This window comes from Rhea americana, unplaced genomic scaffold, assembly GCF_003343005.1.
Source record: "Rhea americana isolate MKP2758 unplaced genomic scaffold, rheAme1 scaffold_267, whole genome shotgun sequence".
NCBI lineage: Eukaryota > Metazoa > Chordata > Aves > Rheiformes > Rheidae > Rhea > Rhea americana.
Window position 1 is genome coordinate 794,505 of NW_028186387.1, and position 23,455 is coordinate 817,959.

The window sequence follows — 23,455 nt, forward strand, 5'->3', positions numbered from 1 at the left end:
CAGCAGTTTTAGGCAACGGAAGCTGCCTGTGCAATGTATCCTGAACATGACCATGGCTGAAAATATACACAGGCATTTACCCTCTCCTAAACACTCCCCTTCCATGCCTTCTTCAATGGCAGGGGACTCCTACACCTGCAAACACCAGCTCAGGCCATAAAGTCACATACAGAGATTTCAGTGAGCCAGAAAGAGGACCAAATATGCACGAGAGGAAGCTGGCAAAAATAAGCCCTTGACAAGATATTTAAGGAAGTATCTTGGGGAATTTGCTTTCTGCAACAGCATTGGAAATACCAAATATTCTTTTGGCCAGATTGAAGTTGCTCATTGTGTAAAAAGGGGCAAGATATTACAAGCAGGCCTTGCATCACTGCAGTATATGTGTGGGGTTGAGGTCTCCTTATTTAGTAACTAGTTACACCAGCTGGATGCTGCTGTGGCCTCACTCTTTAAATTTAACATCACTACATCCTAAGACTCTGCAAATGCTGTTCAAACACCTACGCACAGCTGCTAGATAAATATAACAGTTTTTCTATAATACCCTGTCAATATATTAGTGTCTTCCTCTCCTAAAAACTTCCCATGCAGTGTTGCCCTTTGATGGCAATTTCAGACAACTATAGAGATTTATCCAAGATCTTTGTCTTTTGCTTGCATGTACAGAAAGAAAAATAAATATAAGGTTAAATCCTTTCAACTCACCTCTTTGTATTCATTGATCAGCTTTGTAAGTCCATTTAAAAGCATTGGGCCTAAGGGCTTTATTTTACTTTCTGGACAACTGAAATACAACAAAGAAAACATTATTTTTTGTATCTCTTAAGGATTTCTTCCATCAGTATAATTTTTCTCAGCTTTGCTATATTGAGAAATCGCAGCTTAATATGTGCAAGAACACCCATGCAAACTCCAAAATTATTTTCAAGATTAAGAAAAACATAATTTTAAAATCCTCTGCCCTTGAGTAAGTCTTATGTTTAGTAAACAGGGCAACTTCCAAGCACAAAGTTTGAAAACACTGTGCCCATTCTCAGTTACTTACACGATACAAATATGATGCACAAACTGCAATGATAGACTTCTCAGTTTGGTATTGGTGTTTGCACCAAAGAGTCCATCGTAGACCACCTGGTCAGAAGGAAGAAAAGAGTAGATCAGAGAGTAGCTTGCCTCAGTTTCAGAAGTTTTTTGATCCCCCTTACTCAAGGGGAAATCAAAACCTTCATCCATAACTAAGTTTCAATTCATTCCCTAAGTATGGGGGGAACTGAATTATCAGGTCATTCAGACAAGTAGCTACAGACCATAATCACTACCTGAATGTTTGCTGGGAATGTTTCTGCAGCTTGTCTAGATCGCAGAAGATGAGGAACAATCTTTAATTTAACTCGAGTACTGACCGATTCTCGTTTCATTTCCGGCTTCGGAACAGTTCCCTGTCAGAAACAGAGTCGAAGTAACACAGTACATCTTTGGGTGTAAGTGCTTCTAAGTTGGCTAAATTATCTTCAGCAAATTAGAATGTATTGAGACAAAAAAAAAAAGTATTTAGTAGCAAAAATGTTCAGTAAAAGCCGAGTTCAAATGAAATGACAAATTTAAGAAATATATCCACTTTCTCCAGCAAATAAATTAAGGCAGCTAAAATAAAGCCTTTTGATATTAAGCAAGTACACAACTCTGAAAGCAAGTCTTACCTCCTTGGTTTTCAGTGGTATATCCCCAAGATACACTTTAAACATTTTGTTGACAATAGCAGGATTATTCCAGTCAATTAAACTAAAGGAGGAAAAAAAATAAATAAATTTCAAACACCAATTTGTTAGACCCTTATCTTAGATTACTTTTCAAAATATATACATATTTTACAGCATTTTTCATCGTATTCTCTGCCTTGTCTGAACTTTATTAGGTCTAGCTTGAATTCTAATCACTCTTCCCACATTCAGATAATAGATAATCACGAAATAAAGGATGAGAAGTGATTCCAAATCACATTCATAAATAAGATGATCCCAAATAGTTCATGAGAAACCTACAAGATCACGTTTCTTCCACTGAAGCAAGATATGTAAACTGTCTCATCCATGGAATGAACACAGAATGGTCACTTTTTAACAAACTTCTCCACTTTCTTCAGCTGCAGTGCTTTGACATTTCAGTATAGAAGAGGATTTTTTTTTTTTTTTTTTATCTTCAGGACTATTTTGTTTTCGCCCTCAGACAAACCTGTCAGTCTCCACAGTAACCACTGTTTTGAGTCTGCCAGTAGAAATCCATTTACAGGAAGAAAATGATTCAATCTAAATCCAATTCACACGGAGAACCTAGCAGCTAGCAAATCAGAACACAGTTCCTTCAAAAACCTTGTGTAGTTTGAACTCTGACCTGAGAGTTTCTCCAGAATGCTGGACACTAGCAACTAACATGACTGTTCAGAATACAAAAAGGAAAAGCACTCATGTTTCAAAGGGGAAGTGGGGTGACAAAAGCGCCTCTTTCTTTCATTAAAGTTACTGATTTCCAAATAAGTGGGCAGTAGAGTACCACGTATTTCTCACACAAGACATTTAGCATTGCATATCTAACTGCATTTTGTGCAAACATACTTTATTCTCCAGGCACAGAATACTACCACAAAGGGAAATAAGAGACAAGCAGTAAAGAACAGACTAACATCAATACCCACACTGTCATTACTTAGTAAAACTGTTCCCCTGTCACAACTGAGATGCACAAATAAACTTGAGCAGAGAAGGTTTCACACAGCACTTACGACATGTTTGACTCAAAATTAGTTAGTCCTACACTTCAAAATACAAAAGCCACCTACACATTTCAAAGGCAGGCTTATCCCATTCCAAATTTCTGACATGGGCCAATGAACCTCACATGGTCAGGAAATACTACCAGTAGCCATTATAGCAACTATACCGGCCTCATGCATCAGAGGACAAAAGGTGGCTGCAGAAAGGCCGGAAACTTTACTGCTGTGGGTAACAGCAGCTGTTCTCGACTATGGTCCACTGTCAATCTTCACTATTTCCTTTACTCCTTTTCTAAATTAAACAAAAAAACATTTTTCCATGGAAGACTACATAGTCATGTCAATGTGGATCACATATTAAGGCCTTATACACTACCAGTGATCTACAGGGGGCAATTTGGAAACCAAGGAGTAAGAAAATGGTACAAAAGCAATGCCAAAGATGACTGAAAACAGACAGCTAAACCTTCAACTTCAGAGCTGATTTTCCCAGCTGCAAGACAGCTACCTAGACTACCAGCTCTGTGTGAATACACATATGGTGACAGATTCACAGCCATTCAGGGGACTGCAGCCTCCTTCCTTCCAGAGTACGTTTCCAGAGCACTACATTAACTGCCATTAGCATTGTTAGAAACACTAATACCATCTCTCCTAAACACCCAAGCCCATACCTTTGTTTGCTTTTCAATTCAAGGTCTGCTGCAGTGGCAACACTGTGTCTTGTGTCACTGGAGGCTACAACCAGATGTATAACAGCTTCAAGCTCTGGCACCTGCTCGGCTTCAATGAACTTCACGATCCCCAGCTTACACTATTTAGTAATGTGGAAAGTAAAGGCAGTATTACTTGCAAGAAAGCATGTGTTATAGTAACTATAGGAATTCAACTGTCTGAAATACCAGCTTTTGCTTGCTAAATTATCGCTAAAGTAGTGGAGAGCATGTCAGCTTTTCTCTCCTCTTGCCTTCTGTCAAAGCAGTCACCTGTAGTTGAGTATTAGCATAGCAGCTTGGGAGTGGGCTACTTCTCTGCAGTGGGCCACTTCTCTTCCCTTTCAGTGAAGGGCTACTAAGATGACTAAGCGATTGAAGCATATCTCATACGAGGAAAGGCAGAGAGAGCTTGGACTGTTCAGCCTGGAGAAGATGACTAAGGGAGGCTTTCATCAATGTGTATAAATAACTGAAGTGAGGGTGTAAAGAGGATGGGGCCAGACCCTTTTCAGTGGTACCCAGTCTCGGGACAAAAGGAACAGGCACAAACTGAAACACAAGAAGTTCTGTCTGAAGGTTAGGGAAAAATTCTTCACTGTGAGAGTGGCTGAGCACTGGAACAGGTTGCCCAGAGAGGTTGTGGAGTCTCCATCCTTGGGAGATATTCAAAAGCAGTCTGGCCAAGGTCCTGGGCAACTTGCTATAGGTGATCTTGCTTGAGAAGGGGAGTCAGACTAGATCTCCAAGATCCCTTCCAACTTCAACCATTCTGTGATTCTGCTAAAAAAAACTGCAATTTTGTCAACATAAGGTAGTTTTGCAACCTTATTACCTCTAAGAAAACACAGGAGTGTAGTTGTGTGTGCTCCCAAACTACCTTTGAGCACTGCTGACAGACTGAGGGAGGCATCTTCAGCCTCCATCTCGTTCTAAACTTCCTAACACATCAGGTGAGATTTTCTCAGTAAATTCTTTCAAGACAACTAAACACCTTATCAGAATTATTTATTTTTCTTCAAGCCTTTCTTCTCCCTATGTGTAGCTGCCTTTGTTACTACTGCCATTCCACCAAGGATCAGCCCCTGTGACTGCAGGTACCTGTTCCAGCTGTTCTGGTGTCCATGGGCTATCTCCAATTACCCTTTTGGCTGCATAAAAGCTCATCCCTGGAGGAGGTTGAGGGATTCCAGGACCTCCTGGGCTACTACTGGATGAAGAGCCCTGTGCGGAGGGCAGGTTTTGTCGAGTCTGAGATTCATTCAATACAAACCTAAAAAGATAGAAAAGGAGCTTCATTAAAGGCTTTACCAATCCACATTGCCAGCTGAATTAGATGCTGGTATGGAGCAATCAACATAGCCTGTGCAGCTTCATATATTATTCTTTAATCCCATGATTCTGGCATTCATCTGAGACTCAACTGCCAGTTATCCCAGTACCTACTGCAACAGCAATAAAGATTTCATTGTAACTGTTTGAAAATAAGTCTTTGCTTAGAAAGAGAAGGGTTCGCTGGCACTTCTGAGAAGAGTTATGGGGTTATAAGCCATCAAAAATTCTCTCTGCTATACTCAAAGTCAATACTTAAGCAATATCAGATTTAACAAATTTATATTCAAAGATCCAGCAACATTTGGATGATTATTTTTCAAAGACTGGAACTTAGCAAAGGAAATAAAGCACAGACAGAGTGAAACACCAGGAAAATCCTTCATATATAAAAATACATAACAATCACATCTCAGAAACAGCTCACTGTTTTCGTGCTGAGAAGGCAGAAAAGAAAAAAAACACTAAGACTGAATTCACACACCTGTGCCTTTTTGGAGGTTGGCTAGTTCAGCCACCCTGTGCACATGTATATACTCTTTCAAAAGCCACTCTCCCTGTCTTGATAAATGCAAAAACGCACCAAAATTGTAGCACAGCAAGAATTATTTTGCTCCAGAACATCATAATCTATTCTGCTTTCAGCACAGAGCAGCAAAAGGAAGCAAGTCTCAGCACTGAAGATAAATGTTCATCTCAAGTCTCCAAAAGAAATTTTTTAGATAGTCAAAACTTTGAACAGCTGAACTTGATTTTGAGCTTTAAGCCCTGCAGTTAATTTTAGTGGTTGTTTAACCACATGCAGACTACTGGGACTAATTCAAAACTAGGTAATGACTGAGCACATTCTACCAGGCACAAATTAGCTGTAAACAGCTGTAAACCATTTCACTTCAGGGACTAAGACTTAAAGAGACAGGCATCCAGAGCCAGAGGCTAGCTGAAAACATTGAGTGCTTTCTGGACAGAAGATGAAACCAGAAAAAAAAATAGTGTTGCTCCATCATCACAGTTTAAGTATTCAAAAATCAGTTGTCATGCTCTGCCAGGGTACACAAACACCTAAAGAACAAAAGCCTCACTAGGGAGCCAGAGGACTTCACATCCTGAAGCTAAAGCTACAACAGTGTTGAGGTGAAACTAACAGCATAAACTTGGGGCAAACTGCAGCCTGTGAGTTGTGAAGAGAAGGCTGTGCATTTTGAACTACAAGCTACAATAGGCTACTCAGTGAGTAAAGAAGTGGCCCCCAAAAAATCTGACAGGAACGTGGCCTCTGGCAGAGCTACACAGTTTTTAAGAGATAAGTCATATGCTTACTATCTTAAAAGTGATTCTTTTGGGTTAATCCACTTGGTAAACTAGAGTTAGGTGATTAAAAGAAATCCTACTGGAATCAAGGCACTATAAGAAAAAGAAGTGTTCTACTGTAAATTTTTCTTCAAAGCAAAAATTCCCCAGGCAATAAAGACACAAAACCCAATGGAAAGTGGCTTTTGAGAAAGCACTAACCTTATTAGACACCAGGATACTTCTAACAAGCACGGAACAGTAATTCAAGTTGCTTTGCAAACAATTGTTGCTCTCAGAATTAGTGTTCATGCCAACACTAGCCATTACTACTAAAGCTTTCTCATTGCAAGACCAACCTTCCCACTAAATGTTCTGTTTTGGAAAGTAAAAGTTTTCAAAGGTTACACTTATGACTTTGGAGGACTAAGCCTCAGAACTCAGCTACAGGAAGATGAGCACACAGTTTGATTCTTCCTATTTTAAAAGTTTGGTTATGTGAAGCATGGCTCACACGTCTCTCAGATTCCCTTTGATGTCAAAGGATGTGAACTTCAAAACAGTGTAACATCTAATTATGCAGAAAAAAGATGTTAAGAACAAGATCAACACCCTCCTCTAGAATTAGGATCCTGCTTTGTACCTTATTGAAATATGTAACTGATTTCCTTTGACCTAGACAATAAAAGCGTATTTTAAATGATTTTCCCAATGCAGCTGTAATGTTTCACACATGAAGAACATGTCATCACATGACAAGGCTGCTACTTACTCTCACTTACCCGTAAGGCATAAGAAGGACATCCAACATAAAGTCCAAAAGCAGCTGTACAGTCTTTGGTTTTTCAGCAAGATTAAATGGAGAAGCTGCTGCTTTCAATGGTTCAACAGGATATTTCATGTGAAAAAGGGTTGGTATTAAAAGATGCATTAGGCTGAAAAACAATTATATTTACTGCAACCATTCAAAAAAACATGTGTTTTTACATAACATTAAAAGAGAAATGTTTAAGAACACCTCTGGTCTTTTAAATAGCAAAGATTCATAAACTTACACAGATTCATAACTGAGGCCTCTGTTTGCCTTCCAAAATACTTTACAAAGGAAGGCAGAAGATAAACTAGGATATGCACTTAAAATACTTAAGTATGTGCACACCTGTGAACATATACACACACAAGTCTACACAAGTCATTGCCTGTATCCACACTTTGGATGTTTTATGTCACAAATTTAGCTTTATAAACCACATTCTAGGACTGTCTCATCTGTAAGACTTTTAAAGTTTTAGAACTGAGTCTGCCTAGAGCAGAAGGTAATCCACGCTGTCTAGATTCACCGATCAAGTGTGCACCAACAAATGTATTACACACCAGTACAGCTGGACTTCCCAAAGCCATCTTCATCCATTTACTTGTTTCTGAGCCAGGGTAAATCATGGCCCCAGAGAAGACAAAGGTTTTTCTCACTGACATCAAGAATAGGTAAGAAAGATTTTACTGCAGAATCTTTCAGTAAGGTCATTTGAAAATATCTTTATACTGTAATGGTGCTGTGAAATGAATGAAGATGATTTTCATGTCTCTTTCCATCACCAATATGATGGAAATCAGCCTCATGTAAGTAAGAATCAAGACATTATTAATTATGCAGTTTCTAGAAGTGCTCGGTACACAGAATTTTCAAACCTTTGTCCTGCAACATTTCTCCCCCCACCAGTGTCTGAAGTCAACAGGGATTTGGGGGTTTTCACAATTTAGAGTGGCTTGTCTGGGACACTTACAGCTGTTCCTGTTGCTAGACAGAACATATTTTCTGTAGGATAAGCCCTAAGCTGGAAACCCAAACCCATAATTTCATGAAAATGTGGGACAGACAGGCATAAACATCATATCACAAGCCCCTTATCATATAAGGAGTCTGCTGGAGTGGATGCTGTGTATTATTACAGTATTAGATTATCTCACTTTGTACCAAACTTAAGAATTGTTGATCTAAATTGTGTAAACCAAGAACATCCTAAGCAACCAAACTTCAAACAAGAAAAATCTTGTTTTACTAAAATGATACAAACAGGATTCACTCCTGAATAAGCAGGTATACCTATCTTGCTGAGGTTGAGGTTTCCCTTCCATTGCAGTGAGGAGAGTTGGAGCCAATTCACATTGTTTTTCCACAGGCAAACGAGGGTATCCCATCTTAACATAAATTATGGTAAAATTCTAAAAGGGTAGAAAAAAACATAGTACTGCAACAGCACAGAGAAATTATCTATTCTTTAAACTCTTATGTTGTGTTGCTGAACTGATGTTGGAAACAACTGATGTTTCGGAAGATCCAATTCCTTAATTCTAAGGCTCACTTGGAATGACAGCTTTCAAGGGGGAGGTGGTTCAGCAAGACCTACGCAGAAGCAGCTGGAAAACAATCACAGAAAAAACATCTGATTTTTACTCACTAGCAGTTTCACCAAAAGGACCATTACCTGAGCAACAGCTTCAAGTAGGGCAAATCTAACCTTCTCATTTCCTTTTCTAAAAAATAAAATAAAATAGTAGGTACTACTGAGTAAGTAGAGAAATTAGCAATACAGGAAGGGTTCTCTTGAAATGTGTTTGTAAAGCATCATATTTAAAAGTGGCAAATGCAATACAGAGTCCAGCAAAAGGAGCACTGGACAGCAACACTAAATCCCTAAATATCTTTAACCACTGTTTTGATGCAAATTCAGCTAAGAACTGGAGAGCTGTGCATTCAATGGCCTGGTTGAAATAAACATGTAAGTTCAACTCCAATTAAAAATTTTATCTAAAACTATTAAAGATGGAAAAACTGATGACAACAAGGACATACCTAGTCTTCAACTCTATCAATAGTGCCTCTGATTGAAAATATATCTTAAAAAAGCGTATTAACAAAGGTAGAAAATGCAGTTGGTGGTTGCATAAAGTCTTTAGCTTGCCCTGACAAAATGTGAGCCCTAGTTACTACCTCATGCTCCAAAGTACCGCTTCGGACAAACTGAACTTAAACTTTTTTTGTCGTTAAAAAAATAACCATTTAGAACTTATTCCATTTGTAAGATGTAAACCACAAGACTGATTAATATTAACCTTTTCAGCAATTAATGGTAATTTTTCCTCACGTGAGCACACACATTTGAGTCACTCCCATCTAATGTCTGTACCTGAAGAAACTAACTCACTTCCCTAGTGACACTAGCAGAGACTGTTTGGTGCAAACTGTGCCTTCGGGGCACAGAGAGGGCAGAGGGTGGACACAGGTGTGCAACCAGGCAGACCACAGTATGCAGGAAGAGGTGAGGGGACAGATAGATGCAGGCAAAGGGCTGACAACCATAACACGCTGTTGCAATTCAGACACTGCAAACTTAAGCTGTGCACTTTGTTGACATTTATTTGGGGAAAAAGTGCAAAAACCATGTCACAGCAGGAAAGCTTCAAATTACTGAGACAGACCTAGCACAGTATTGCAGTGGGAAGCACTATACTTCCTCAAAGATGGGACTTGTTAAAGTTATAGGAAGCCTACTATCTCACAGCACAAAACAACAAGCATCACTCGGGTACACTAAATGAGTTAACTTAGATTTTTGATATGTCCAGGCAAAAGCATATACGTATTTCAAGTCTGTCATCAAACAAGATGGTTCTTTTACAACTCCACAGAACACATGCAGTTTAAAAACCCTTTGCCATTTCCAAAAGGTGAACTCTGGAAAATCTCATTGCTGAAAAACAATCTGAGATTAGTTCTACATGACTGCAGTTTAACTGTCCGAGCATTTTTCCTTCTATGAGGTGATATTTTCCATTAAGGCTATGTATGACTTGATAGCCAAATGAGAAAGTCAGAAAATTTCCATATGATTTTATTGCCTTTTTCACACTAGTGATTTGCAATAGACATACTGCAGTTGAAATAAAAATTGCCTTCATTAGTTTCACAAAAACACTTTAAGCTATTTTCACTTTTAAATTATACTGAAAGAAATTATCACTCAGTTTTCGCCCTCTATAAAACAGATATTTTTCTCTTAGTTTCTTGCTCAGTAGAGGTTCTGACTGTACAAACACATAAAAACATAGGTTCCTATAGGTTCAGAGAAATGCAAATGTTTCTAACTTAAGACCTTGACCTGCACATAATAGGATAAGGACTGGTTCTCAATAGCTGCTTACACAATAAGACCTCTACAATAAATAAGGCCTGTACAATACATGTAATTACAATCTATACATTCATAAAAGATCAAGAGTAATTATCTGTAATTTAACAAAGTCAGTCGTATAGCATCTTTCTGAAAAGAAGTTTCACCCACAAGAGACTATAAAATTCTGTTTTAAAAAAAAAATCACTTAAAACAAACTTTTACAATAGCATGCTTCTAAGGAAAACTGCCACCTTGATACAAGAGCTTTGAAGAATAATCTGCTTGTTACAAGTAAGTCAGCAACCAGTCTTGGAAGAACAGGTACTTACGGTGACAAAAGACACTGCAGAAGGATCTTGATATTGAACTAGTAGTGTTTCTACTGGAAGCTGGATTTTTGGACGACTTTTGATGCGCTTGTTCAGGTGAACCAGCAGCTCCATAACCTAAGAGGAAGAAAAACTTGAAAGAATCACCATTATTTTTAAGAATTTGGGCTCAAGACATTCCCAGTACATTACATGAACCTATTAAATACAGATGAGTCTGGAAATCATCTGATGAACTCCATCCCTAGAGACAATGGCAGCAATCACTTATATAATCTCAGAGCCATTCTGACATGTCTCAAGTCACTATCAGACACATATCAACATCCCCAAATCCATGCCATGACCAATAACTTCCATCAGCAGAAATGCCAGGAAGCACTGATTATTGAAAACAATCAGTTCATTCTGCGCAGGCTTAGGAATTTTGCATCGCTGCTGTCTGCTATCTCTTGCAGCTGTATGGTAACTCCAATTCATGACATAGAACAGAAATTCATGAAAAAACTACCCATAAAGTTCTTCAATGAGTGTATGAAAGATGATACTTAGTGTTAAACAAGACAGAAATGAAGTATTTCAGACGTGAAAAAGGGGCTGACAGGGACCCCATGACATCTGGCATGGTAAAGAACTCACCCCGCCCCAGGATAGCACAGCACTATCTGTGACACCAGCTGGGGCCAGGAGCAGCTCTACAAAGAAGCCCTGGCCCCAGCAGCAGTGAGCAGAGCAAGGGCAGTCATACACCCACAAATCCTGAGGGCAGCAGTGTCCTGGGTGAGCAGGGGCATGGCCTAGAATAAGGGCAGGGCAAGGACAGTCCCCTCTGCTCAGCTTTGTCACACTCTGGCCAGACGTTGCAGGAGAGAGATCCACAATTCTGAGCATCCAAGAAGCACCCAAAGCTTTTGGGACCTGCCAAGATCCCCTTCATGCTATATTATCCTGTGATAATATAGTCCTATGAAATAATTTCTTAGCACCAAGTCCACTTAATGAGATACAAGCAAATAGAGGAACCTAAGAAATTACAGACAATGGGACAAAACTGTTAAGAATCTCCATTACCTGCAGCAATAGTACTGAGAAATCATCTGGAAGCTGGAGGCATTCAGTGTAATAACCTGATTCTCAAGCACAGGGGTGCAAAAATATCAGTTACATTAAATGGAATCTGCTCAGTTCCACTAAAATTAGAGACAGCCCTAATGAATCCAAGATGTATATTGACCCTAAGCAACTCAAGTAAAAAATCCAGGGTGCCACCCTGCCCTCTGCTTTCAGTGACTCACCAGYTTGACTATACTATGGTGAAAAAGCAGCTACATTACTGTCACTGAAGGTGACCAAGGCAAGCAGATCTGTATCCGTTCAGATACAATCCTTGCATCCACTTTATGACTAGACTTCAAYCAAAATAATGGCTAAATATAACCCAGATAAACTGCATAGTTGAGCACAAACATGTGATGAAGCCTAGAGGTTAGCTGACAACCTAAGTAAAGCTGAGCTAACAATTTTTACTAGAGTTCTTGCAACTATAGTGACACATTTTTATTGTTTTATATGTAAGAAATATTGTCTGCACAATCTTTCATTGTAAGGCCAGAAAAGCATACACATGCAACTATAGCAGAATTTGAGGAACCTGCTCACATTATCCAAAGTAGTTATAAAAAAAATGGTTGGATTGGAGTATGTATGAGGCTTGGCTCATGTCATCCTCCTCTAGTCATTAACATCACATTGGTGCACTAAGCAACTCATCCAGTAGTACATATTTGACCTTGAYATGTCTACACTTCTGTGGAATTCATTAGAGCCTGATTACTTCTTATGTTTTTGTCAGCTTCATACAGGTTGCAAGAAGAGGGATGGTATCTGATCTGGTAGAAATGCTGTTGTACAGTCAGCACATCAAATTTTCAAGCACCTCTGAACCAGCAGAGCTCACACTGGTTTACCTCTTTGGGCCACATGGCTGAGATAGCAAATCCTAGCACTACATTTATACAAGTGTCAAACTGTGGCCTGAAAAGGGATTACCTTTTCAGAGTAAATTGATTAAGACGACATAGGTGTTGTAAGCTTATCTATATAACTAGACTAGACTATAGTCTAACTAGACTATATCCTAGACCTGAAAACTTCCACACAATGTGTTAAAGGAAAAGCAATRTGTTTTTCCTTTTCTGCTCTAACACCACAAGCTTAAGACAAAAAGTGAGGATGTGATTTCAAAGTTAAATTACAGCATAAGCAACCTGTCTGATATATTAAACTACACCATACTCCTGAAGTTGGGTGAAAGCAAGTACTGAAACTGTACTGGTCTATACTTCAACAGCGTATTAGCAATGCAGAGATGTTATTTTTTGCTCCTATARTTACACTACTAACAGCTACACTACTGATGAAATTACAGTGGCATGAATTTTCAAACTTCACACTATTTTTTTTTTTAACCGGCAAAATCACAAGACAGAAATGCCATGGTATGTCACTTTGCTTATAGTCAGTCCCTGGGTGAATAAAGAGTTTGTCCTTCTCCTTCCATTCTATTTTATATGCTTTATTAGCCTTCATTTTCCAAGGCTCTGGGTGGTTCTGAAAAAATGTTAAGCCTCTCACTTATTTCCATTGTCTCCACATGATCTGGAGCTAAAAAAATAGGGACATTCTTTGTTGTCCACTGGTTAAAGTTAGCAAAGGACAGATAGATATTTGTATTTTAAAATACTAATGACTTTGAAACACAATAGAGTTTTTAGACTTTCTTCTACCAACTTAAAGAGCAGAATAAGAGCAGCAGACTGAAAAGTTGAACTTTGATGTAACAGGAAAAAGGCAATGTGCATGTTAAACAGATTTACCTACAAGATRCACACTGACCAGTCAATCTTCACTGATGCTTATCAGAAAAAGAAAATCCCTGTCARTTTTTCCTTTACCTGTTTCACCGATAATTTAAATCACTTCACTGACAATGTAAAAAGCCCAACAACTGAATAGGTTTTTGTTCAGCTTTGAATTTATTCTGAAAACAGAATACTAAGAATCAACTTCAGTGATATGTCAAAAGCAGAATTCTAGGTAGTTTCCTTCATTACAATGGAGTTGACAGACAGTAGAAAGAATAGGAAATTGTTCTAAGTGCTTATGATACTATCATCACCTTGTAATGATACTCTGCAGTTTAAGTGCTCAGGAGGAGGAAGAAGAAACAAGTTTTATTTAATTTTTCTTTCTAACACAAACTACAATTCACCACCAGGGGACTGACATGTGTTTTTGAGAGGCCTCTAAGAATTTCATTTTCAAAGTCTCATAGTCTTCTCCCTTTCCTGAATTGCACAACACTCCAGAGAAACAGCCAACATATTCCAATTTACTAATCGAAAAAAAAAATACCATACACAAATACCTTAAGGAAGCTAGTTGGATGCCTTTCTTCACTGCTTCCAGTGCAGATAAGCATGTGCTCAGAAGAACCTTCCTTCTGAGGAAAAAAAAAATCTGCCCTTCAGCACAGTGGAACGGTTCTACATGTAGGGACCCTTTTTCATGTGACCACTGTTGAGACCATGTTTTGCTGCAGAACTCTTAGAAAATCCATGTTCTAGTTATATGAAGGTTCTGAAATCTACTGAAAAAGCCAGTCACAGTACAGTCATTTTGCTATTTCTACAAGATGAAAAGATTTTTTTTCTCCCTGAAGTCTGTCATCAGGCAGCTTCCTGATGAAGGGTTGCAGATTCATCCTCTGCTTTCTGATTCCACTGCTCTAAACCTGGTCAGATATCTTACAGTCAGCTTCTGCCTTGTGGGTCTCTTCTGGTCACATCCTCCTGGCAGAGCACTAAACACAAGTGGATGTTCCTCTGCCAAAATCCAAATCAGGTCATATCTCTTCTGCCTGAACATTGGTTTTAGCAATCCTTTCACACACTAACACAACTGCTGTTCCACAATACTTTTGTAAAACTATTGTCCTGGAAAAAACTGCTAGTAAAGACAATTCAGTTCCCTGCTACAGAATGCAATTACATCACAGAATTCCTTCAGATACATATTAAATTCCATCTTCAAAACTGGTCAGTCCTTGCTCCTATTCCTAAAACTAGGCAAGCAAAAACCATCATTAAGTATACCTTCATGGTCTTCAGCAGGCAGAAGCAAGCTTGCTATACATGTGCTGTGATTCAGTTGAATGCAAAATGGTCTTAACTTGGAAGTCAGATAGTTATAGCTTGATTAGTGCTGTCCCTCTGCCAAAAATCTTGATCTCAGGCTAACCCACAGTTAGCTGGCTTCAAGTTAAAACAAGTGCAATCTCCATACATCTGCAAAAGACCTTGCTGATATAACAATGACTCAGGTTTTCTTTAAACCTTGGCAGTTTTAATAGCCCCCTTCTGCCCATCAGGCTCATGACATTTCCTCAAAGAAAATACCTCCTCATGGAGAACAAAAAGAGCAGTAAATCATGCTGCATCTAGGACATTTATTTCTCCCCAGTCACAACAACTTACCACTATGGTAAACTGCACCCTTACCTTTTTACGAACTCCTTCCTGTGTGCTGGACAGCTTGAGGAGAACAGGGGGTAGAAATTTGGAAATAATGTTCTGTAACTGCTCATCTGTTTCTGCATGGCCAAGACGCAAGAATACACGTTCAAGTTGATCTGCAATTAAAAAAAAAAAAAAGTTGAAAATCGAATTTGTTTTCTTACTCATGCAGTAAGAAAACAACTTTTCCTGAAAATCCCTTAATGGGTCTGTAAGCGATGCTATATACAATTCTTAAAGTACTTCCAGCTCAACAGCACTCAGCACAGATCTACTTTTAACACTCACTGAGCAAACTGTTGATGGCAGAAACCAGTCTGATGGCTTCCAGTACTAGACTACAGTTATGTACAGACCAGTCCTATCAAAGACAGAMGCAACTAAGATTTCCTTGACGCTGCTCCATGCCATGCTTCAACTAAAAGCCTGAAGATCTCTAAAGGGGAAAAGAAAAGTTATCATCTCTAGTCATTCTGTGCTGTTTCTGCTCTGACTGCAAAGGTGAGGGTTGTGAGGCTGCTAGTTTTTAATGATGTGCCTGCTGTATTACGCATTCAGACCACAACATTCCATATATTCTACTAGATAGTTAGAAGGCAAAAAGATGTGGCCAATTCTTGTTATATCTAGGGTTCCAGTCATGCAGGACCTCATTGTTGTAACTGCTGTGTAAACAGAACAAAAACATTAAACACGTATAATATGTCCAAGAGCACAGCTAATATCATAGAAAGAAAAGAGACTCAGCAAGGTATAAGCTATAAACTTGAGGCAAGCAGGACCATGGTAGCTGCATACAAACAAACAGGTTGCGCACCTGAAAGCACAAGAAATAAGTTGCATAAGCTAGTGACTATTGTTCCAGAGTAAATTTGCTACTGATGGAGCAAGATTAAATCACATCAAAATGCTGGCCATATATTCATAGAACATCTTGAAAAACATTACCTGTTTTTCCAACTAGCTCTGTTAAGCCACAGATCTCCTAGAAAGACTTTTATGAAGCTGTACAAATTCTGACTGAATCAATTAATGATTTGTTCCAATTTGTTACTTTTGCTTTTAAAAGACATCATTATCACCAGCAAGAATGAGACAGCAATTGTGAAACGCAGGATGTGTTCCCGTAACTTAAAAGACAGAGCTCCTATTATTGCTCTGTAAAGCTGACGGAACTTGGTAATGAATCCATTTATCTTCTTCCCACCAGCAAGTCTTCTCTCCAAACTGAGGAAGGAACTTTAAAAAGCCTGAATGTCAATAAAGAGGTAGAAGTTGCAATTTTTACAAGATGAAGAGAGGAAGAATACAGAAAAAATATAAGAAATATTTGCCTAAATAAGGTAACAAGAGATCATTTCAGGAAAACAGATGAGGTCAAAATCTTCTGTCAGCAGCTCAAGTACAAGGACTTTGGACCATCTGTCTTTAAACTAAAGAATGGGAGAGCCACTATTTTAGGCACAAGAATGCAGCTGCCCTGACAGTTAAGCTAGAGGCAAAGCAAAACACCGATGGCACAGCAACACTCCCAATGGCTGGGCTGAGGAGAATGCTCCTACACAAAACTGTGAATGCCTTTCTTTTCTGCACTGTAGCAATGCAGGCCAGATTCACAGAAAGCAAGGAAATCAAGTGCTTCTGAAAGGACTAGAGGTCTTAAGACATCCTGCAGGGAGGAAAGCACTCCTCCATAAATGGATCAGAAGCGACATGCTGCAAGCTGAGATCAGAGGGAGACCACAGCATACACCTCCTCTGGGAGGGAGAGGTCGCTGGACAGGCTGTGAAGAACCCCAGTAGCAGAAAAGGGAAAAAGTACTAGCTGGGGCTAGTTAGGGCAGAGTTAAACAGACAAGATGCAGGTGATTATATCAGTCAGGGCATACAGTTAGGCCTTCAGTGGACAAAAAGGATGTTCAAATTCCAACACAGCTCTAGCTACAAACTTCCCACTATGTAGCTGCAAAAGCCTTTACTGTTCTATTTTTTAATCTGTCCTATCTCTATATTAAGCATCTTCACAGCATCACTCCTCCTCTACTGGCTGCAGTCTAAGCAGAAGCATATCACTTCTAACATTTTATTTTCTGCTGAACAAACATGGTAGGCACTTGGAAAGACAGAACTATGACATTTTGCTGTAAGACAAATTACAAGCCAAAACCATGCAGCACCTATAATGCAAAATAATTTGCTAATCAATCTTGTTTCAGACAGATTTCATKAAATATTTGTGCGGTCAAGTACTCAACAACTTTGTGGGTTTTTTTGTTTGTTTGTTTTTAGTTAAAGTCCTAACAATTCCTTTCTTTCTCCACCTACCTTTTTGTGGCGTATTTCACTTCCCTATTTCCTCCATTCAGTAACTCCATGATGTCAGACAATTAAAAGCCTGCCTGGGACATTCCAAGCAGCTGAAATAATCCATATCATTAATGAAACCTTTAACTCTTTCCCTTCAGACCTGGAATACCACTAAATTCCATCATCCATCATCCTCAAACCAACTTGCTGAGGAACTTTCCCAGGAATATGTTTCTTCACCTGGCAAACAACCATACTTGAATGCAGGGAAATACAAGTCAAAATATTTCCAAAGCCATTTGTTTATAAATTCTAGACAATATACGCCTTCCAAGAGGCATAGAAACCTTTACATCTCTGTCCACAGGAAATGCAAAAATGTACTAAATTGTAAGCATCTACTTCCTTCACAGCTTCCTCCAGCTTTCCATTGTCATAAGCAGCATAACAACAGATTAGGAGAGAAAAAAAAGCTATTCCCTTGTTCACTGTGGCTGTGAAGTATGTTTAGTACTTCCCAGACCTCTGTCCAGTCAGTTAAGTCCTAATACCACAAGCAGGTATCCTTCTCTTAAATGTAAGCATGAGAGAACTTGTTGGCAAATTCAAGGAGACTAGTCACCTGGCTGTAGCAAAAAAGTTGGTCAGGAATCTGTTGGATCAATGCCAAGTCACTCACCCATGCTGCTGATGCAGGTTGTATCCATAGCCGCAGGACCAGAAAACGAAGAAGAGGAATGTGACGACAGAACCACACACCTTCACTAGTATAGTACATCAACCAAATTTTATCCAACTAACAGTTAAGATTATCTCTCAAACTCATAGTCTTCATTACTGGAGAGCATAAACCCTAAAAGACTAAAGGACCACATCTGTTGGTCCAGGACAGAAGACAGCAGACCACGACTCAGATGCTGAGTCCCACTTCCACTGCAGACCAGAGGTGGTGTGGGGCAAATGCCTTTCTCTGAGCATTTAGGTCTCACAAGATCTATCCTCCCTGTTCATGCCTGCGAAAGTGAATGGAACACTGTGCATTTAAAACAGGCATCAAACAAGATGGAAGATTTGCTCTCAGTCTATCTCACATGACTACAGCACACATTTTACAACTTTAAGAATGAAGCCAAAACCTTCTCTATCTAGTTTTACAGTCCCTAACATACCAGGGTTGTAAATATACTTTGGGCCACTAGGTTCTATTATAATAATTAAAGCAAGAGGCCTAACTTGCTTTGCTACATACCACAGAAAAGATAACATAATCCCACTTTGAATAAACCTTAGCATCCAAAATTACTACTACAGCAAGCTCATTCGAGCTTGACAGTAAGCACATTTCATTTAAAAACAGAAAGTCATTGCACCTCTCAAACTTATCTTTGCTAGAAACACTGAACGTGAAATGTCATTCAAATGACACACACAAATATTTTCCCTTCATAAGTTGATTAATGCAGTGTTTTGTTAACAAAGATAATTTGCAGAGGTTTTTTTTTGAGGCTTTTGATGGAAGTAGTAAGAGATATGAGATACAGTAAGGCAGAATTTTACCCCAATCTATAATATTGCTGTTTGAGAGATTTGAGATTTAACAAAAGGCTTCTACTTCCTAAACCTCACCTTAAACTCTTATCCCAAACTTAGGACTAGTATTTCTTTAGTACTGCTTCCCAGTTATAGTGCTCACTGTACACAAAATCATATAAATTCATGACATTATCTGCACAGTCAAAATCTATTGCAGTTTAACTCTTGCAAACATGGTGGGCAGTGCACGCTCTTAGAGACTAAGGACCAACTCTTAATACAATCCAGAGAACTAAAAAACTATCATGTTTATTCTATTTACTCTGGCAAGAAAGTCAGAATGAAGGAGAGAAAGGTAGGAAAGCAAGGAGACTTCACTGGAAGCACAGACTGAAAGCTTGCTGAGATCCTAGTCATGCAGAGCTCTAAATAAATCACCCCCAAGAACAGTCTTGCACTCTAGCACTACTAGAAGCATTAGAAAAGAGCAGGGCCCATGCTGATCACTGCAGGCTTCTAGGTCACTTCACAGTAGAGAGAGATCCCCTTGCTCTGTCACTCTGTTTTAGAAAAAACAACCAAGATAAGATTAATTCAATACTATCACTCAGCTCATCACCRAATTCATTACGTTGGGATATTCTTGCAAGTTTCCTTTTATCAAGCATGAAAGCCAGATAAAATTTGTTTCAAGAAATATGATCAGTACATCACCTAAAATTTGGTTATGAGGTATATGCAACCATAGTCCCAGGAAAGTTTTCCCATTGTATTATACTGCACATGATTGGTTTAACAGATGCAGTCTTAGAAAGATGATAAATACACCACAGCTACAGTATTTAATATTTACTAAGCTAATTAACATTTACTAAGCATTAAAAAATAACAATGAACTGCATGAGTATAAGAATAAAATTATTTTAAATATCCTTATAGTTAAGTTCATGCATAATTTTGAACAGGTATTTATGTATCTGGGTACCATCACAGTTCTTTCCTTGGTGCTGTGCAGTGTTCTTCACACAACAGAAAGAAAAGTTGTCTTTACTTTTTTTTTTTTTTTTTTTTTTTAAGAGAGTGTGTTCTCAAAAGGATGAATATAAAAAGATAAATATGGAGAATTTAAAAATAGGCATTATACATGAAGGGACCTTTCATTTCACCATATGTGAAAGAACTAAAATGGCAAGAAAACAAGATACATATTTGTATCACTGCTTCCAGCACCACTGTCCAATTTGTGTCTACAGACAGGGTGTGTTTGGAATTAGAAATCCTCTAGTTACCATGGCAATGCAGTTACCTATTTGTGAGAAAACTTCTGTTTCTTTCCAGTCTTTGTTCAAAATTACRAGGATGAATATTGGTTTCAAGTACTTAAGACCAGTCCTCTTGCAAAAACAGAAGGACAGATTTCAAAATGTATAGTACACAGATTTTACAAGAAAGTGACCTTAACAGCAGGGCTTTAACTTGCGCTTTATAAACTTTCAGATCCTGTGACACTGGTTACAATGGGTCAGATTTATTCCTATGTCCCACAACTTCAGAACTGATCCTGCAGGCACTCACGCCAACAGCAAAACTTCATCCTGCTCACTGCATGCCCCTTCTTCTGGCTCTGCCATTTGGTAGCTTGCCAAAGGGAACAACAGAAAGGAAGATAAAGAAAGGAGAAGTAAATAAATAAATAGCTTAATGTTTTCCATTCTTTAGCAAGGGAGTTTCTCTGTCTGCTTCCTTTTTAATAAAAAATAAAAAATAAAAACAAAACCCAAGGAAATTAAGTCTTTCAATACTTGGCTTTACTAAGGTAGTTAGCTCACCATTTTTCCACCTTTTTAATCAAAAAAAAAATCTGCTGTCAGTTCAGCTGAGCTCATTTCCATTTCAGGTGTCCAGCTTCTCCTCCCTGCCTTTACATAAGATAAGGAATTAGCTCCCCATGGCATTTATAGATGTTCTGTGTACCAAGTCAGTCATTCTGCACTGACTGCTCAGCAATGCTTATTTRGTAATTGAGTATTACATAAAATTCACCATTCTTTTTACACAAACAGACTCAAGGAACTGTGAAGCTGGGACATGTCACGTTAACTGTATATCATGGTTTAACTAATTGACACCAGAGTATCCTAGGAACTCTAAAGACAGTCTGGGCCCTCAGCAAAACAGAGTAGGACAGAAAAGTTCAGTGCATACAGTGGGAATTTATTTTCCCTTTCCTTGGAAACTACATTGTATTTGACAGAAAAATGCAGCAGGACTGCTACATTAAAGTATTTCTAGAAGTATGCTTTATAAAAACAAACAATCCCACAAAACCCTCCCCAATTACTTTAATTCTGCAAACCCAACATTTTCTCCAAAACATCCTACACTAAATAAAGAGCACCAGATACCAGAGTGTTTCAACTTCACTGCCTAAATGACAGAGGAGTTTAAGGGACAGATATGTATTAACACAAAAGCCCTACTATAGTTTTCAGTTCCTCCAGAGTTAAGCAATTGTCTCTGCACTATTCCGGTCGCAGAAGAAAGGATGAAGTTAGGAAATCAAACTGATTCTTATTTATTGGTCCACTACTAAAATAGGACTTAAGTTCTTGTTCAAACATTATTAGACTCTGGGAGAAACTGTATATAGTATGCTTATAGCAGCAGACAGGAAATCAAGATTTGCTCGTACTATCCCTGGTTCTACTAGTAATTCATTACGTGCCTACAGGCAAATCACTTAACGGAGCATTTATAGAAGCTGGCTAATCACCAGGTTATTTTACAAAAGCTGAGCAGGAAGGTTGATAAGGAGGAAGTGTTTCTCTTTTTTCATCCTATTCTYTCTTCCTCCTGTTCTCCCATTTTATACAAAAGCTAATAAAAAAGTTTGAATAGCTTACTGAAATCCAAAATTCTCACAGTATGTCAKATTTAGACTCTCCATTCAAATGGCTAGCTCTATTTGCTGAAGATCTATTCTCTTACATCTGAACTCTTAAAGCTTTAGGGCCAGTTTGCTGAACTGGCATTCATTTCCAAACTGTCGTACATTCATTTTTACACTGCTTTCAAATAATTTGTCCTCTAAGTGGTAAACATCTTCAAGGAAGTTTAAGCAGACAGTAAAAAGATTATCTTTTTTGACTGGAGCAACAGATCAAAGTTTCCTATAGCAATGGTATACATAAAACAGGGAAAAGTGGTTGTCCAATTTAAAACTAATAATTATTGTTATTGCTATTTGAGGAATATTCCTCATCCTAAAGAGGATGAAGTTTATTTGCATTATTATACAATTTGATTATTTAACGTATCTCAAACACAGGACAGTACAAACAAGGTCTATAAAAAGATGGTTCAATCATACACTCCTTTACCTGAGCAACTTTTCTCCATTAGCTTTAATTATTACCTAAAACTACAGCACTTTCCACCCATTCACAGAGGCAGTACTAGGAAAAAGCTTTCCTCTCCCTTCAAAAGAAAAAAAAGAACTATTTGAATAAAAACTCTTCTGAAGTACAGTTCTTTACAGTGTGTATGGATGCAATGGACAACTAACCAGAATGATATTATTTAATTATTATCAGGAATCTTCATTTAAGGTCACTCTTCCTTTCAGAGCAGTTTAACACCAGTGGCTACACAGCAACAGATACATGCTTGAGAACTGTTTTTTTTGCAAGGTCAGATGTGGGGGCTGGGAAGCTAGATGCCACCCAGATAAATATCAAGGATCTACATGCAAGTGCTCTTGAGTGACCAGTTTCATCAAGTGGAAACACGCCAGCATCGTAAAAGGGACGGACGAATTTCTTGGATCACAGCAGGTGTGAGGCCTGTTGTGGTCATGACTGCACTTTATCTCAGTTGTCAGTGGAATAAATAGCTTAGGATTTGTGTCCTCAGATACAAGGATCAGTGTAACTTAAAAACCCTTCTAACTCCACCTTGAGATCCTCTCTCTCTCTCTCTTTTCGGTGACATAACGCATATCTCCCCCACTGCCGTATCCCATACTGCACACAGCCGAGCTCCAGGCACATCTGACCCAAAGAGCGGAACAGGAACATTATCCTCGTGGATGTGAGCAAAAGACAAAAGGAGCAAGTTATGCAGCGCACAGCACTGCCCAAGATCTGAAGGCCAAGACCTCGGAAACATGCTCCAACTATTTCTTCTGCCCTTCATCTCTGGCGATAGCATTAAGCTCATTGCCAAATCCACTATTTCAAAACAGCCACGGGTCTTTTCACTTGGCTGGCTCGTACATTATCTTATTATTTATTCCTCAAGGACGGGAGAAGCAGGAAGAGACAGGCAGGTCTCCACAATTTCGCAGGCTTCTCYCGCGGTCCACCCGCCACTTAGCGCGCCAGGCGGCCACACAGGTCTGCAGGCGAGCACCGGCCCCGGCCGGGCTCCC

At 38.8% G+C, this 23,455-nt stretch overlaps 1 protein-coding gene across 5 annotated transcripts in view; it reads right to left on the reverse strand.

Annotated features, from left to right (window-relative positions):
- ECPAS (Ecm29 proteasome adaptor and scaffold) overlaps nt 1-23,455 on the reverse strand; it is a 64,990-nt gene that overhangs the window by 40,496 nt on the left and 1,039 nt on the right. For 4 of the 5 annotated variants that reach the window (XM_085307878.1, XM_085307879.1, XM_085307877.1 and 1 more), the window contains exons 2-11: nt 15,172-15,302; nt 10,613-10,729; nt 8,213-8,331; nt 6,891-7,043; nt 4,588-4,759; nt 3,448-3,587; nt 1,704-1,785; nt 1,323-1,442; nt 1,049-1,134; nt 709-787 (exon numbers count right to left, since the gene is read on the reverse strand). In XM_085307878.1, the coding sequence (XP_085164004.1) occupies nt 709-787; nt 1,049-1,134; nt 1,323-1,442; nt 1,704-1,785; nt 3,448-3,587; nt 4,588-4,759; nt 6,891-7,043; nt 8,213-8,331; nt 10,613-10,729; nt 15,172-15,302 (1,199 nt within the window). Of the gene's footprint in view, nt 1-708; nt 788-1,048; nt 1,135-1,322; nt 1,443-1,703; nt 1,786-3,447; nt 3,588-4,587; nt 4,760-6,890; nt 7,044-8,212; nt 8,332-10,612; nt 10,730-15,171; nt 15,303-17,511; nt 17,604-23,455 lie in introns of those variants that run through there. The other variant, XM_085307880.1, reaches the window with a different exon arrangement.